Source organism: Wolffia australiana, chromosome 1 (assembly GCF_029677425.1).
Source record: "Wolffia australiana isolate 7733 chromosome 1, ASM2967742v1".
Taxonomy (NCBI): domain Eukaryota; kingdom Viridiplantae; phylum Streptophyta; class Magnoliopsida; order Alismatales; family Araceae; genus Wolffia; species Wolffia australiana.
In genome coordinates, this window is record NC_135835.1 from 22350188 (window position 1) to 22364095 (window position 13908).

At 41.3% G+C, this 13908-nt stretch overlaps 1 protein-coding gene across 1 annotated transcript; it reads right to left on the bottom strand.

The window, feature by feature from the left end:
- Positions 1 to 5270: 5270 nt before the first annotated feature.
- On the bottom strand, positions 5271 to 13691 carry PPDK (pyruvate orthophosphate dikinase). Its single transcript, XM_078585023.1, has 21 exons — positions 13568 to 13691; positions 13118 to 13365; positions 12979 to 13035; positions 12582 to 12815; positions 12357 to 12494; positions 11693 to 11855; positions 10877 to 11112; positions 10358 to 10486; positions 10082 to 10261; positions 9552 to 9689; positions 9250 to 9414; positions 8920 to 9081; positions 8741 to 8830; positions 8488 to 8626; positions 8200 to 8377; positions 7974 to 8103; positions 6912 to 7040; positions 6671 to 6808; positions 6509 to 6586; positions 5572 to 5663; positions 5271 to 5495 (listed from the first exon to the last, which is right to left on the bottom strand). Exons 2-21 carry the CDS (start codon positions 13349 to 13351, stop codon positions 5453 to 5455), a joined length of 2853 nt encoding a protein of 950 aa, XP_078441149.1. The 5' UTR covers positions 13352 to 13365; positions 13568 to 13691; the 3' UTR covers positions 5271 to 5452.
- Positions 13692 to 13908: the final 217 nt, after the last annotated feature.

Here is a 13908-nt window from a genome sequence, read left to right on the forward strand (position 1 = left end):
TTTGTAGAATATCATATGCATGTCGCACCTTGGTCATAGACAACGGTAGTAACAAGCTGCTTCAACAGTATGTTGAACTCCTGCCATGAGTCTTAGACACAAGCAACATAACCACGAATTGAATATAGAACATCTACTAAGGTGATGTGTAAGACACTTGCCGCGGAGAATCATCTCAACGTATTTACTCTAATGGAGTAAATTGAACCCCGTGTATTTCACTCCTTCAGGGACCTACAGGATCACAAATTGAATCATCTCCATTACTGTCTTTGACGAATCTTGAGGCTTTTTCCCTTTTTGAATTTTCAGAATATCATATGCATGTCCCACCTTGCTCATAAACGACGGTAGTAACAAAATGCTTTAACAGTATGTAGAACTCCTGCCATGAGTCTGAGACACAAGCAATATAACCACGACTTGACTATAGAACCTCTACGAAGGTGATGTGAAAGACACTTGCCGCGGAGAATCATCTCAACGTATTTACTCTAATGGAGTAAATTGAACCCCGTGTATTTCACTCCTTCAGGGACCTACAGGATCACAAATTGAATCATCTCCATTATTGTCTTTGACGAATCTTGAGGCTCATTCCCTTTTTGAATTTGCAGAATATCAAATGCATGTCCCACCTTGGTCATAAACGACGGTAGTAACAAAATGCTTTAACAGTATGTTGAACTCCTGCCATGAGTCTTAGACACAAGCAACATAACCACGAATTGAATATAGAACATCTACTAAGGTGATGTGTAAGACACTTGCCGCGGAGAATCATCTCAACGTATTTACTCTAATGGAGTAAATTGAACCCCGTGTATTTCACTCCTTCAGGGACCTACAGGATCACAAATTGAATCATCTCCATTATTGTCTTTGACGAATCTTGAGGCTTTTCCCTTTTTGAATTCGCAGAACATCATATGCATGTCCCACCTCGGTCATAAACAACGGTAGTAACAAACTGCTTCAACAATATGTTGAACTCCTGCCATGAGTCTGAGACACAAGCAATATAACCACGACTTGACTATAGAACCTCTACGAAGGTGATGTGTAAGACACTTGCCGCGGAGAATCATCTCAACGTATTTACTCTAATGGAGTAAATTGAACCCTGTGTATTTCACTCCTTCAGGGACCTACAGGATCACAAATTGAATCATCTCCATTATTGTCTTTGACGAATCTTGAGGCTTTTTCCCTTTTTGAATTTTCAGAATATCATATGCATGTCCCACCTTGGTCATAAACGACGATAGTAACAAAATGCTTTAACAGTATGTTGAACTCCTGCCATGAGTCTTAGACACAAGCAACATAACCACGAATTGAGTATAGAACATCTACTAAAGTGATGTGTAAGACACTTTCCGCGGAGAATCATCTCAACATATTTACTCTAATGGATTAAATTGAATCCTGTGTATTTCACTCCTTCAGGGACCTATAGGATCACAAATTGAATCATCTCCATTATTGTCTTTGACGAATCTTGAGGCTCATTCCCTTTTTGAATTCGCAGAACATCATATGCATGTCCCACCTTGGTCATAAACAATATCCAAACAAGCACAACTGTTTCTGGGAGTTGTAGAACTCCTACAGCTCCAGGCACTCCACAGACACATAGCAGGGAATTCCCCAAACTCTTGTGGGTGATAGAACGGCACCCTAGTGTTAGGTGCCCTCTACGATAACATAAAAGAGAGGGTCCAAGCTATCATGGACCTGATAGCCTAAATTTAATTACTTATGTCCTATAAGGACATAACATAAGAGAATGGGTTCCAGGCTATCGTGGACCCAGTAGCCTGGATCCGTTTACTCCTGTCCGATATGGACATAAAAGAAGAAAAATAATAAAGAGACTGGCCCCAATCATCTAAAATAACTAAGGACCGCTGGCTAACAGAGGTATTAGCGAAAAGTGTTCTCTAGTAACCCCTTTCATGCATCAGTACTATTAAGAATGAAGGATTAGGGGTTGACGGATAACCATAGCCTAAGTCATTAGGGAGTCTCAGACTTATGAAAGATTATATATATATATATATATATATATTTAATGAGTGTTCGATTATTCCTCTGTATCTTCTAGAGCATGATGTGTAGCTTGGCACCCCATATGCTAGAAACTGGATTTAATACTTGAGTTAAAATTTTCATTCATTAATTTTTCTATATGTTCATACAGTTAATTAATAAGGTTTGCCAATAAAGGGTATTCAGCAATTACATGGGCCTAGAGGATCACACAGATTAAATGATGTTGGTATATATATTCTATTCATAAGGAGTTTTATGAAATGTTTTTACAAAGCATAAATAGGCATGAGCCCATTTTAGGTGCCCATGCCAGCCCCTCTCCATTCACTCCACTTGAAGATCTCCATGGTGGAAGATAACCTAGATATTTAAAAATATTTGGAGAAGAGAAGAGTAGATCCAACAATCCTTGATTTCATGGTTGCCTCTAGAGGCTGGATATGTAAACAGATTTACACACATTCCCAATGAGCAAGCCAAGAGTGAATATAGTTCCCCACAAGGTATTCTGAGTTTACTGTATTTTATCAATCAATTATGAATTGATCGCCCCTTCAATTACATTGAAAAAGGTTTTTCACTCACTAAATGATAGCCTGATGACACAACTATTCAACATTGCTTTGATAGTGTGGATATATCTAGAGGTCAGGCAGGACGAGATTCTCCTAAGGATTAAGTCACGAGTCAGACAAGTTCCACACAATGTGATCATATCAGCATGAGGCTTTTGTTCAATCTGATTTGATTTACATTCATTTCATTGAATTTATCATTTTGAATGACATATCACGCCCAGGAAAAAATCCAACATATACTACTTTGAGAGGTTTGCTATAGTGTCAAAGTTCAACACAATCAAAATTATTATCATGCTAGAAGCAAAGCTCAGCTGGAATATGTCAGTGCGATGTCCACAGTGCAATTCTACATATTAAAATAGAAGAAAATATTTACATGGCAGCCTACTCTGCTTTTAACTAATAGACTCTCATATTGTATTAAGTTGAGAAAGCTTTGTATGGCATTAAAAAGTATCTTAGATACTAGTTTGGGAAGTTCGCCAACTTAATGAAAGACCTTGATTTCAGGTACAGTAATGGTGATTACATCTTTTTTTCTCAATTGCTGCTTAGGGGGTAAGTCAGACACTCTTCCTTTCTTTCATTTGTTTTTTCTTCCTTGTTTGTGTGCCACGTACAATTAGTGGCCCACATGTTTACATTTTCATTTCCTTATTTTTCTTCCTCACTTGTAAGTGCACCGTTAACTATTATTGGCTTGCGGGCTTTTCTTTCATTTCCTTCTATTTGTGGAAGTGGCCCACGCACTATAAGCGGCTTACACCATTTGTATTTTAAGGAGACATGTGCCTCATTCCCATTCAGTGGTTAAATGACACAAGTGGGTATCCACTTGACCTGTACATTTATTGATTTATTTCCCACGTGAGAAAAAAAAAACATAAACTGATTGGGCCAGGCGCACTATAATGGGGCAAGTATTTAAACTGGTCCCAACTTCATGAAAGGTACCCTTGTCATCCCACCAAACCCCAAAATTAAAAAACATGGGGCGGAATGCTGCAGACAGCCTCAGAGATATCTGGAGAAAGAGACCAAACTAGTACTCTTTGAGTTTTCTGGATAAACAAGTCAAGATACTAATTGATGTTTCCTTTCTTTAAGATCATCTCCCTCTAGGGATCGGCACGTGTCATCCGTCACGTCACTCGTCACCGTGACGGAAACGTGACAGATGACGTGACAGTGACAGTGACGGTGGTGGATGACGAAGTGGTCGTGACGGGGACGTGACGGTGATGGGGTACCCAGGACGCGTGCAGTGACGGAACGACCTTCATGGAAGATGGTCGTGACGGAATTTTGAAAAGTTAAAACAGACAAAAAATGTATATTAATATTTCCTACGGAGGAGATTTTGCCACTTGACGTGGCCATTTCGATTTCCTGGCATTTTGCACAGAATTCCCTGTTTTTTTAGCGCACAAATTGACGCCATCTATAATAATTGGAGATATACCCCTCCATTCAAGTAGGGTTTTATTCACATCACCCATGACAGTGTCGCCGTCACGGTGACGGGGACGTGACGGGACGCCCTTTGGAGGAACGGTGACAGGAATGTGATGGTTTTTTTGCATATGCTGGGACGCGTGACGGGACGGTGAAGTGACGAAAGGTTTGTCACGTCACTGTCCATCACGTTTTGTCATCCGTTCCGTCACATCCGGGGCGTCACTTCCCGGACTTGGCGTTCCCTGTCTCCCTCTTTCTTCTTTCTCTCACCTCCTCTCTCTCTCTTCATGGATGCTACAAACTGTATACATATCTAATTCCCATTGTACGATACCACAATATCTGGCATCCATAGAAATGAAGTACACTGCTGATATGGATATTGGATATCAACGTAGGCATGGTGTTGGATTCTATAGGCAGATAATGGATATCGGTGTCCATAACAAAAACATAATTTTCTTACTCATAATGGTGACGGTCTCAGTATTGATAATGGCATAGCCATCAAATACCTTTTGTTGGGTTTGCATGTTCGTAAACTGTTCGCGATAGGGAATGGCAGTCATCATCCGTCACGTCACACGTCACGGAGACGGCAACGTGGCAGATGACTTGACGGTGGCAGTAACAAAATTAGGGGCCCATGACAGTGGCGGTGATGGATGACCACCTAGGCGTGACGATGACACGACGGTGGCGGAGGGCCTTGGACAAGTGATGTGACGGGACGGCCACCACGGATGATGGCCGTGATGGATTTTTAAAAATGACCCAAAAAGCTTAAAAATCGTTAGATTTAAGCTTTTCGACGGCCGAGATTTTGCCACGTGGTGTCGCTAACTCAATTTTTTGGCATTTTGCAGAAACGTCCGTGCATTAATTTGCAAGCACAAAAGTATGCCATTCTAAGATAATTGGAGATATGTCCCTCCAATTCTCTCTCCTCCGCATGGTTGTTTTTCCCAATTCACACATTACGGTGACACTGTGTGGTGACCAAACCATGACAGTGACGCAAACATGACGGATTTTTCCAAAATCCTCGGATGTGTGATGGGATGGTGACGTGACGAAACTTTCGTCTCATCACCAACGATCGTCTGCCGTCCTGTCGCATCCGGGGTGTCACGTCCCAGACGTGCCACTCCCTAGTTCCTGAACACCCACCGCTCGTTCGTTAACACTGTTCATTCCTTAGGCCAGAAAAGATGTTGAGGCATAACTCCTCTTAAGACATTTACCCCCCATCAGAGATGAGAAAATGTTCGGGGTTTTTATGCATAATACATTCATAGTACCGAAAAAGCCAAACTTTATAAAGACGAGACTGTAACCCCGAGGAGGAAGGTAGCTAACTAAAGAGCTACCTGGGCAGCGGCCAGCCTCGCGATGGGAACCCTGAAAAAGAGATTGAAGTAGGGTTAGGGTTAATATTCGGGCTAGGGTTAGGGTCAGGGTTAGGGAGAAGAGCAACCTGAACGGGGAGCAGGACACGTAGTCGAGCCCTGCTTCTGCGAAAAACGCGACTGACGAAGGCTCCCCGCCATGCTCTCCGCATATTCCTACCTGTTCCACGTTCCATACATCATCAGACGAACATCAACATTATGTATTTATAAACATTCAATGATTGATCAATGATAGATCGACTGATAGAAAAATAAAGTGATAGATTTATATATTAAAAAATACGGAGATAAGTAAATGAAACGAGGATGGATGGTATATTGATAGACAGATGGAGAGATAATTAGCCAGGTGGCTTTGTGGCTGGGTAGATGGATACATGGATAAATTGATACCCATATCTTTTTAGAATGCGAGATATTTTTGTATGAGGAGAGAGAGAAAGAGGATGTCTGATAGATTCATCGATACAGATGCATAAAGATCGAAATCGATACAAGAAATATGAAGAGTTTCATAGACAAACGGAGAGATAGTTTGGCTGGTGGGTTTGTAGCTGGGTCGAAGGATAATTAGATACATATCGATTTGGAGATGCAAAGATAAATTATAACATACGTATATGGAAAGGAGGATGGTAGATTCATAGATATATATACATAAAGATGAAAATTGATACAAAAATATGAAGAGTTTCAGAGATAAACAGACGGAGAGATAATTAGGCTGGTGGGTTTGTAACTGAGTAGAAGGATAATTAGATACATATCGATTCGGAGATACTCGTAAAGATAAATTATAACAAACGTAGATGAGTAGATTGATACGAGAATAGTTGATAGATGCATAGATATAGATACATAAATATAAAGAAATTCATAGATAGGCAGAGGGAAAGATAATTAGAAAGGTGGGATTGTAGCCGGGTAGATGGATCATTAGATTGATAAATTAAGACCATTATATTTTTATAAAGAGAGATTTTTTTATAGAGAGAGAGGAACCTTGAGGTCAGGTCTTGTGCTGCGACCTTTCTCAATAGCAATCTTGATGAGTTTACCCACACCCTTCCGATCAAGAACCTGGAAAAATCAATCAAGATGAGTACCCAGATAGCGATTTAAGGGATGTCTCGAGCTTTCTGACAATGAAACAATCAAGATTACCTCAAACGGGTCGTGCTGAAGAATGCCCGAGGACAAGTAAACGGGCAGAAACTTGCCCACATCGTCTCTGCTGTATCCAAAAGTCATTTGAGTGAGATCATTGGTTCCGAAGGAGAAGAACTCCGCCTGCTCTGCAATCTGTTGAAGAAATTGAAAAAATTTATGATGTTTGGAACTTGAGATGAAGCGGGGGTTTAAAGGTTGGGTTTTTAATTTTTATGATGAAATCTTTATAATGTACCTCGTCTGCAAGGAGCGCGGCTCTCGGGACTTCGATCATCGTCCCGACTTTGTAGTTGACGGAGGTACCCGCTTCGGCGAATACTTTCGCTGCTGTACTCCTCACGACGTTTATCTGATGCGTTAGCTCCTGCATTGTATTTATGTGCAGAGGCATTAGAAGTCGTCAATGTGAGTGTATAAGACCCTTTTTTTGGGCAGAGAGAGAGAGAGAGAGTATCTCTGCTGAGTTGCAACTAGAGAGGTCATTACTTCAGGTAGAATAGAGAGAGATGCATGATGGAAGGAAAAAAAGAAAGAAAGAGATATGGACAGAGAGAGAGGGAAAGAGAGGGAGAAGGAGAGGGAGAGAAAAAGAGAGCATGCCTGCGGAGTTCCAATTGGAGGGACCATTATTTCGGGTAGAAAGAGAAAGAAAGAGTGAGGATAGAGAGAGAGAGAGAGAGAGAGAGAGAGAGATAGAGGGAGACAGAGTTAGAGTGAATGAGAGGAGAGAGTTGAAGGAAAGAAAGAGAGACTGAGACAGAAAGACGAGAAGAGAGGGAATGAGAGAGAATGACAGTCAGAAAAATAGAGAGAGGAGAGAGAAAGAGAGAAGGAGAGAAATTGAGAGAGAGAAAGGGAGAGGTAGAAAAGAAAGAAAGAAAAGGGGATGCCTTCGGCGTCCCGAATAGGGGGATCATTATTTCAGGTAGAAGAGAGAGATAGGATATATATAGATAGAAGAGAGATAGATATAAATAAAGATTAGATCGATGGGAGAGAGAGTGAGAGAGAGATAGGAATAGATAGATAGATAGATAGATGAGAGAGAGATAGAAATAGATAGACAGACAAATAGATAGATAGATAGGAGAGAGAGAGATTGAAATAGATAAATAGATATATAGGAGAGAGAGATAGAAATAGATAGATAGACAGACAGGAGAGAGATAGAAATAGATAGATAGGAGAGAGATAGAAATAGATAGATAGACAGACAGGAGAAACAGAAATATAGATAGTTGAGAGAGAGAGAAACACATATATAAGAGAAGAGAGAGAGAGAGAGAAAAGAACATGCCTGCAGAGTCCCAATCAGAGGGACCATTATCTCAGGCAGAACCTTGAAACCCTGGCTGCTCATTGACGTCGCTGCCTCAAGTATAGCACGGACTTGCATTTCAGTCAGCTCCGGATATGATATTCCAAGCCTGAAGAACACACATTGCTCTTCAATTTCTCAATTCTCTGCAAATTTTCCCCAAAATGAAACACAAAACACAATAAAATCATCTGCTTAGTCGAACCTGCAACCGCGGAATCCAAGCATCGGATTTACTTCAGATAGCTTTTCAATTCTTGCGAAAATTTCATCCTCAGTCATGCCTGTGTCTCCAGCCAACTGATCCACTATATCCCCAATATCGCCTTCTGGGAGAAACTCATGCAGAGGAGGGTCCAACAATCGAATAGTCACCGGAAGCCCTGAAAATTATTTTTTAAAAAATATTTAAATATTGGAGGACTCTTACCAAAAATAATTGATGATGACAAAGAAAAATAAGTTAATAATAAATAAATAAAGAACATATTACCGTCCATGGCCCGGAAAATTCCCTCAAAGTCAGACCTCTGATAGGGCAAAAGGAGGTCTAAAGCCGCCTTCCTCTGTTCCACGGTCACAGCCATGATCATCTGCCGTACTGCTTTAATCCGCTCATCTGATGCAAAGAACTGAAGTCGTACATGGACGATTAGACTAGAATATCAGTGATTAAATATGTTGATTATTATCACATGAAGAACTTGGGAAGATAAAAATTCATATTTATAGGACACGCTTCTTACCATGTGTTCAGTCCTGCAGAGTCCAATGCCCTCTGCTCCATTGTTCCTTGCGACGAGCGCATCGTCAGGTGTATCAGCGTTTGCCATAACCTATCAGAGACCAAGATTATCATTAATATGTATTAACATGGAATCATATTTTATGGAAAATATTAACCAACAATAAAGCAAAGCCTCACCTTCAGCTTTCTGACCTCATCAACCCAGGACATGAACGTTCCCAAGTCACCGCTCAATGCCGGCGGAGCAAGCGGCAGCTTTCCTTGAACCACCTCTCCAGTGGATCCATTCAACGATATCCAGTCCCCCTCGTGAAGTGTTTTGGTTCCTATGATGACAATCTGGAAAAATACATGAGATTTTGTTAAAATAAGTTGTTTAAAATTTTTCCAATCGACATAGTTAATGAAAAATATATTTTTTTTAATTAAAGAGGGAACATCACCCCCGAAGATTGACCAACCCAAACTTCGTTAATTAAACATCCAGATTCATTAATGAAAATTTACCTTCTCAGATTCATTAACACGAACTTCGGAACATCCAGACACACAACATTTGCCCCAGCCACGAGCTACGACTGCGGCGTGCGACGTCATCCCACCTCTCGAGGTAAGAATCCCAGCCGCTGCATGCATTCCTCCAACATCCTCAGGGCTGGTTTCCGTTCTCACCTGGGATACAGAAAATATTTCCATATGAGTCACAAATGGCCGAACTATAGAAGTTGGAGAGAATTTTGAAAAAAATTAAATTATATCGGAGATAATTCAGTAATATGACATGAAAGGGGAGAAGTCGTTATGGTTACCAGTATAACGTCCTTCCCTTGAGCATGCCACGCTTCGGCATCATCAGCATTGAAAACTATTTGACCAACTGCAGCTCCAGGAGATGCAGGCAGGCCTGTAGCCAGTACTTTTTCCGCATAGGCCGAAGGATTTTCAAACTGAAAAGTGGAAAATGGAAGTTCTAAGTTTTCAGAATCAATAAAATGATGATCTACAAACGAAATTTGATCCCAATTTGAGTTCAGCTTTGGAAAAAATAAAATAAAGGCACAATAAGATGAAAATGAAACTAGTAGTCCAACTCCAAAATGATTCGGTTCAAGATGAGGCCCTAAATTGATATTTCGATATAATAATGTGAGCCATATCTACAAACACCTTATCTGCTTATTGTAAATAAATATAAATTTCGGGAAAAAACCTTACACCATACAATAAATCAATGCGAATTGTACGGTGAAAAATCTAGCCACCTTTCATCGGGGGTAATTTTTGTGGAAATTTCAACTGGCTAGTATCAACAGAAGTTAGTCTATCAATTAACACTGACCTGAGGATGAAGTAGCTGATCGAGATGCCCTGGTTCAACCATTTTTATAGCAGCCGAAATGTCGATAAGGCCCTCGTTGACCATGTCCACGGCAATCTTCACCGCACCGCTTCCCGTTCGCTTTCCTGTCCGGCATTGCAACATCCACAGCCTTTGCTCTTGCACGGTAAATTCGATATCCTATCAAAATAGAGAAAAAATATATTAATAAGAAGAATCAATGACGAAGCTATGGCGTAGAAAAAAATGTAAGGTTTTGAATAATAAAGAACACACCATCATTTCTTTGTAATGCTTCTCTAAGATGTTGCAATTCTCTACAAGCTCCTCATAGGCCGCAGGCATGCACTGTTTCATCGCATCCAGATCTTCAGGAGTTCTGATTCCTGCCACCACATCCTCTCCCTGCAGTCCAAACATTCAACTTGCTTATAAAATTTTAATGTTGTGCAGATGGGCTAATTTTCTAAGTTGACCTCTTCCGTACTGAACAGAAATCAGTTCAGTCATCCGTCACAGAGTCAACAATTTTGTTAAGTTCCCGTCAACCAATTTGAGTTATTGACCGGCACCCAATTATGGAACGGGACGGACAGAAGGAAGATAGGAGTTTCGTTCCGTTTTCCTTTCCAAGGTCATGACAGATGACAGATGACCGATTAGTTTTTTTTTGTTCCGCTACATTTGTCATCAATCCTGGAGCCAATCTCCGAAGACTCTCTTTAGATGTGCATCATAGAATTCAAAAAGAAGAATAGTTATCGTTGGTAAATTAAGTTAAAGTGAGAGTAAGACCTGAGCATTGATGAGAAACTCTCCGTAGAGCTTTTTCTCTCCTGTGCTCGGATTCCTCGTGAATAACACACCAGTACCCGATGTATCACCCATGTTCCCGAACACCATACATTGAATATTGACAGCAGTTCCTTTCAGCCCAGTTATTTGGTTGATGCTCCTGTATTTGACAGCCCTCTGACTATCCCACGAGTTAAAAACGGCCAGGACTGATAAGTAAAGCTGCCGCTTTGGATCTGCCAAAGGACTCAAAAATTAGTTTCATTCAATTTTAGCTTAGGTGAAGAAATTTGGGAGAAAAATTTAATCCCTATTGATAGTCCCAATATAGAACCGAAGCCTGAGTTTCTTCTATAATTTTAAAAAAATAAGAGTAAACAACCCCTGTTACTAGTAAAGGTGCCTGAATATGAAGAGGAAGATTATAAATTTAGAAGCAAACAGTAGTCTTAACTGTTCTGAAAGACCGGAAAATTCAAGTGTTGAAGTGCCTGAATTACATTATGAAATTAAAGCTGCCTGAATATGAAGAGGAAGATTATAAATTTAGAAGCAAACAGTAGTCATTACTGTTCTGAAAGACCGGTAAATTCAAGTGTTGAAGTGCCTGAATAACATTATCAAATTAAAGGTGCCTGAATATGAAGAGGAAGATTATAAATTTAGAGGCAAACAGTAGTCATAACTGTTCTGAAAGACCGGTAAATTCAATTTTTTATGTTCCAAAGTCTAAGAAGAGCACAGGTAAACGCGCACGCCTATGAATATCATACTTAGGCACATAATCGCAACAGTGTACTCAATCGTCGATCATACCTGACGGGAATTGCTCGCCTTTGACTTCCACATACACCTTCTTGTACTCGGCCACCAGCTCCTTCAAATCAGCCGCTGTGAGGTTGGTATCCAGCTTTACCCCTCTTGCAGCCTTCAGTTTCTCTAGTTTCTCTTCAAAGTTTGAGTGTGAAATTCCCATAACCTACATCAAATAAAATACGAGTGTAGAAATTCGTCTCAGTCACTGTAAACAAAACGCACCATAAACGTAGAAGGTTGATGGAAAACTAGAGTCCATCACATCATTTAATATAACACCGAACTTTCAGATTCGGGTCATAAAACCTCAAATAAGGGAGACTTCCTAGATTGCAGAAGCAAAAATGGATAATTGATCCATATAGATAGATAAATATTTATATAGATAGATAGATGGATGGATAAAGAGACAGATTGATACACATATAATGAGGAAAACTAGTCTCATCGCATACCACATCGCAAATTACACCACATTCGAAAAGTAAAGTTTACCAAATCACTTAAAAGAACAACATAAAATTTTCAGATTCGGGTCAAAAGTCAGTCCTCGGGTTTACGAAGCAAAACAGATGATCGATCCAGATAGATAAATAAATAGTGACACATATTCCCAGATGGACAGATAGATAGATATCGAGGAAAATTTGTCGCATTCACATACCACATCGCCAAACATGTCCAAGAATCGACGGTATGAGTCATACGCGAATCGCTCTCCGCTCTTTGCAGCTAATCCAGCGACTACCTCGTCATTCAGTCCGAGATTCAGGACAGTATCCATCATCCCGGGCATAGAAATCTGCCATACAATCATCAAATTTCAAATAAGATTAGCGTAAAATACAATCTAAACACCGATTTTATCATGTTTAAACGAGGGGATTACCGCAGCACCGGACCGAACAGAGAGGAGGAGGGGCCGAGAAGGGTCCCCCAGCGTCGCGTCCATGTCTTCTTCGACGGCCTGAAGGCCATCGAGAACTTCATCCCAAAGCCCAACCGGCAGCTGATGCCCAAGCTCTTGATATTCTTCACAGGCCTCTGTTGATATAGTAAACCCCGGGGGCACTGACAGCCCAATACTGGCCATTTCAGCAAGGTTCGCCCCCTTGCCACCCAGCTGTACCATCCACCGAAAAAAAATATTATAAGAATTAGAATAGTTTTTTCACGTAATCGATGAAACCGTCATCAATCTCTGTCAGTTTTCCGAGGTCGGGATAAAAAAAAAAATCTCAAAACATTGAATTGTTCTTCGTTTTGGAGATATAAAATTGACTCACCAGGGCTTTCATGCCCTTGTGCCCATCACTCTTCCCCTTTCCAAAGATGAACACCCTCTGCGATCATTGCAATAAAAAAATCAGCAACCAGTACTGTGTAATTAAAGCATGTACCTTAATTTATGATAGATTAAACGACCTTTTTGAGCGCCGGCGCTGACGCCACGGCAGCGTTCGGAGGAGCCGGGCGTTGATTGCGACCGTCGACAGCGTCTCCATCGCTAGCTTGGCTCGGTCCGCCGCTCACAGTCAACCGGCGCTGCGGATTCGGCTTGCGCGCAAGCCGAACAGGAGCAGAGACCGCCCCTTGCCGCTGAGTTCCTTTCAGAACGCCGCTGTCCACCGCGCCACCAGTAACTCGCCACGTTGCCATATCTCTTCTTCTTCCTGGAAAATCGACGCCAAGAGAAGAACAACGAAGGCCTCGGATCATCATTCCGGAAATTTCTACCTCGAAAACGATCAAAAGAGCAAAGATCGTCGCAGAAAACGATGATCCAGTGAAGAAATCGCGATAACGGAGAGACGAATGCCATGAATTTTTGAAAAACTCTTCGAATTTGAAGCGATCGGAGTCGGTGGATTGTACCTGGTTCTCCACTACTTCCACTGAAAGATCAGACAGTTGGAGAGAGTTCGAGCTTCTCGTATTTCAAGGCGATCGCGGGGAGTACGACGAAGAGAGGTGGGCCCAGAACACGTCCTCGCATCATTAATTAAGACCACGGATATGGATGCTGGCATGATCCTGGCCGTCAATCTCATTCGGGTTGAGATCGACGAGGGAGATGTTCTCCACGTGGCATCAGGGGAGGGTCTTATCCGTAGCAGGTGGGGTCCGCTTTTGTGCTGACCCGCTCTCCTGCACACTGCGAGCGCCGATGGAAAATAGTCAAGGTATATTCCTGGAAGCGCCCCTCGGTTTGGTTT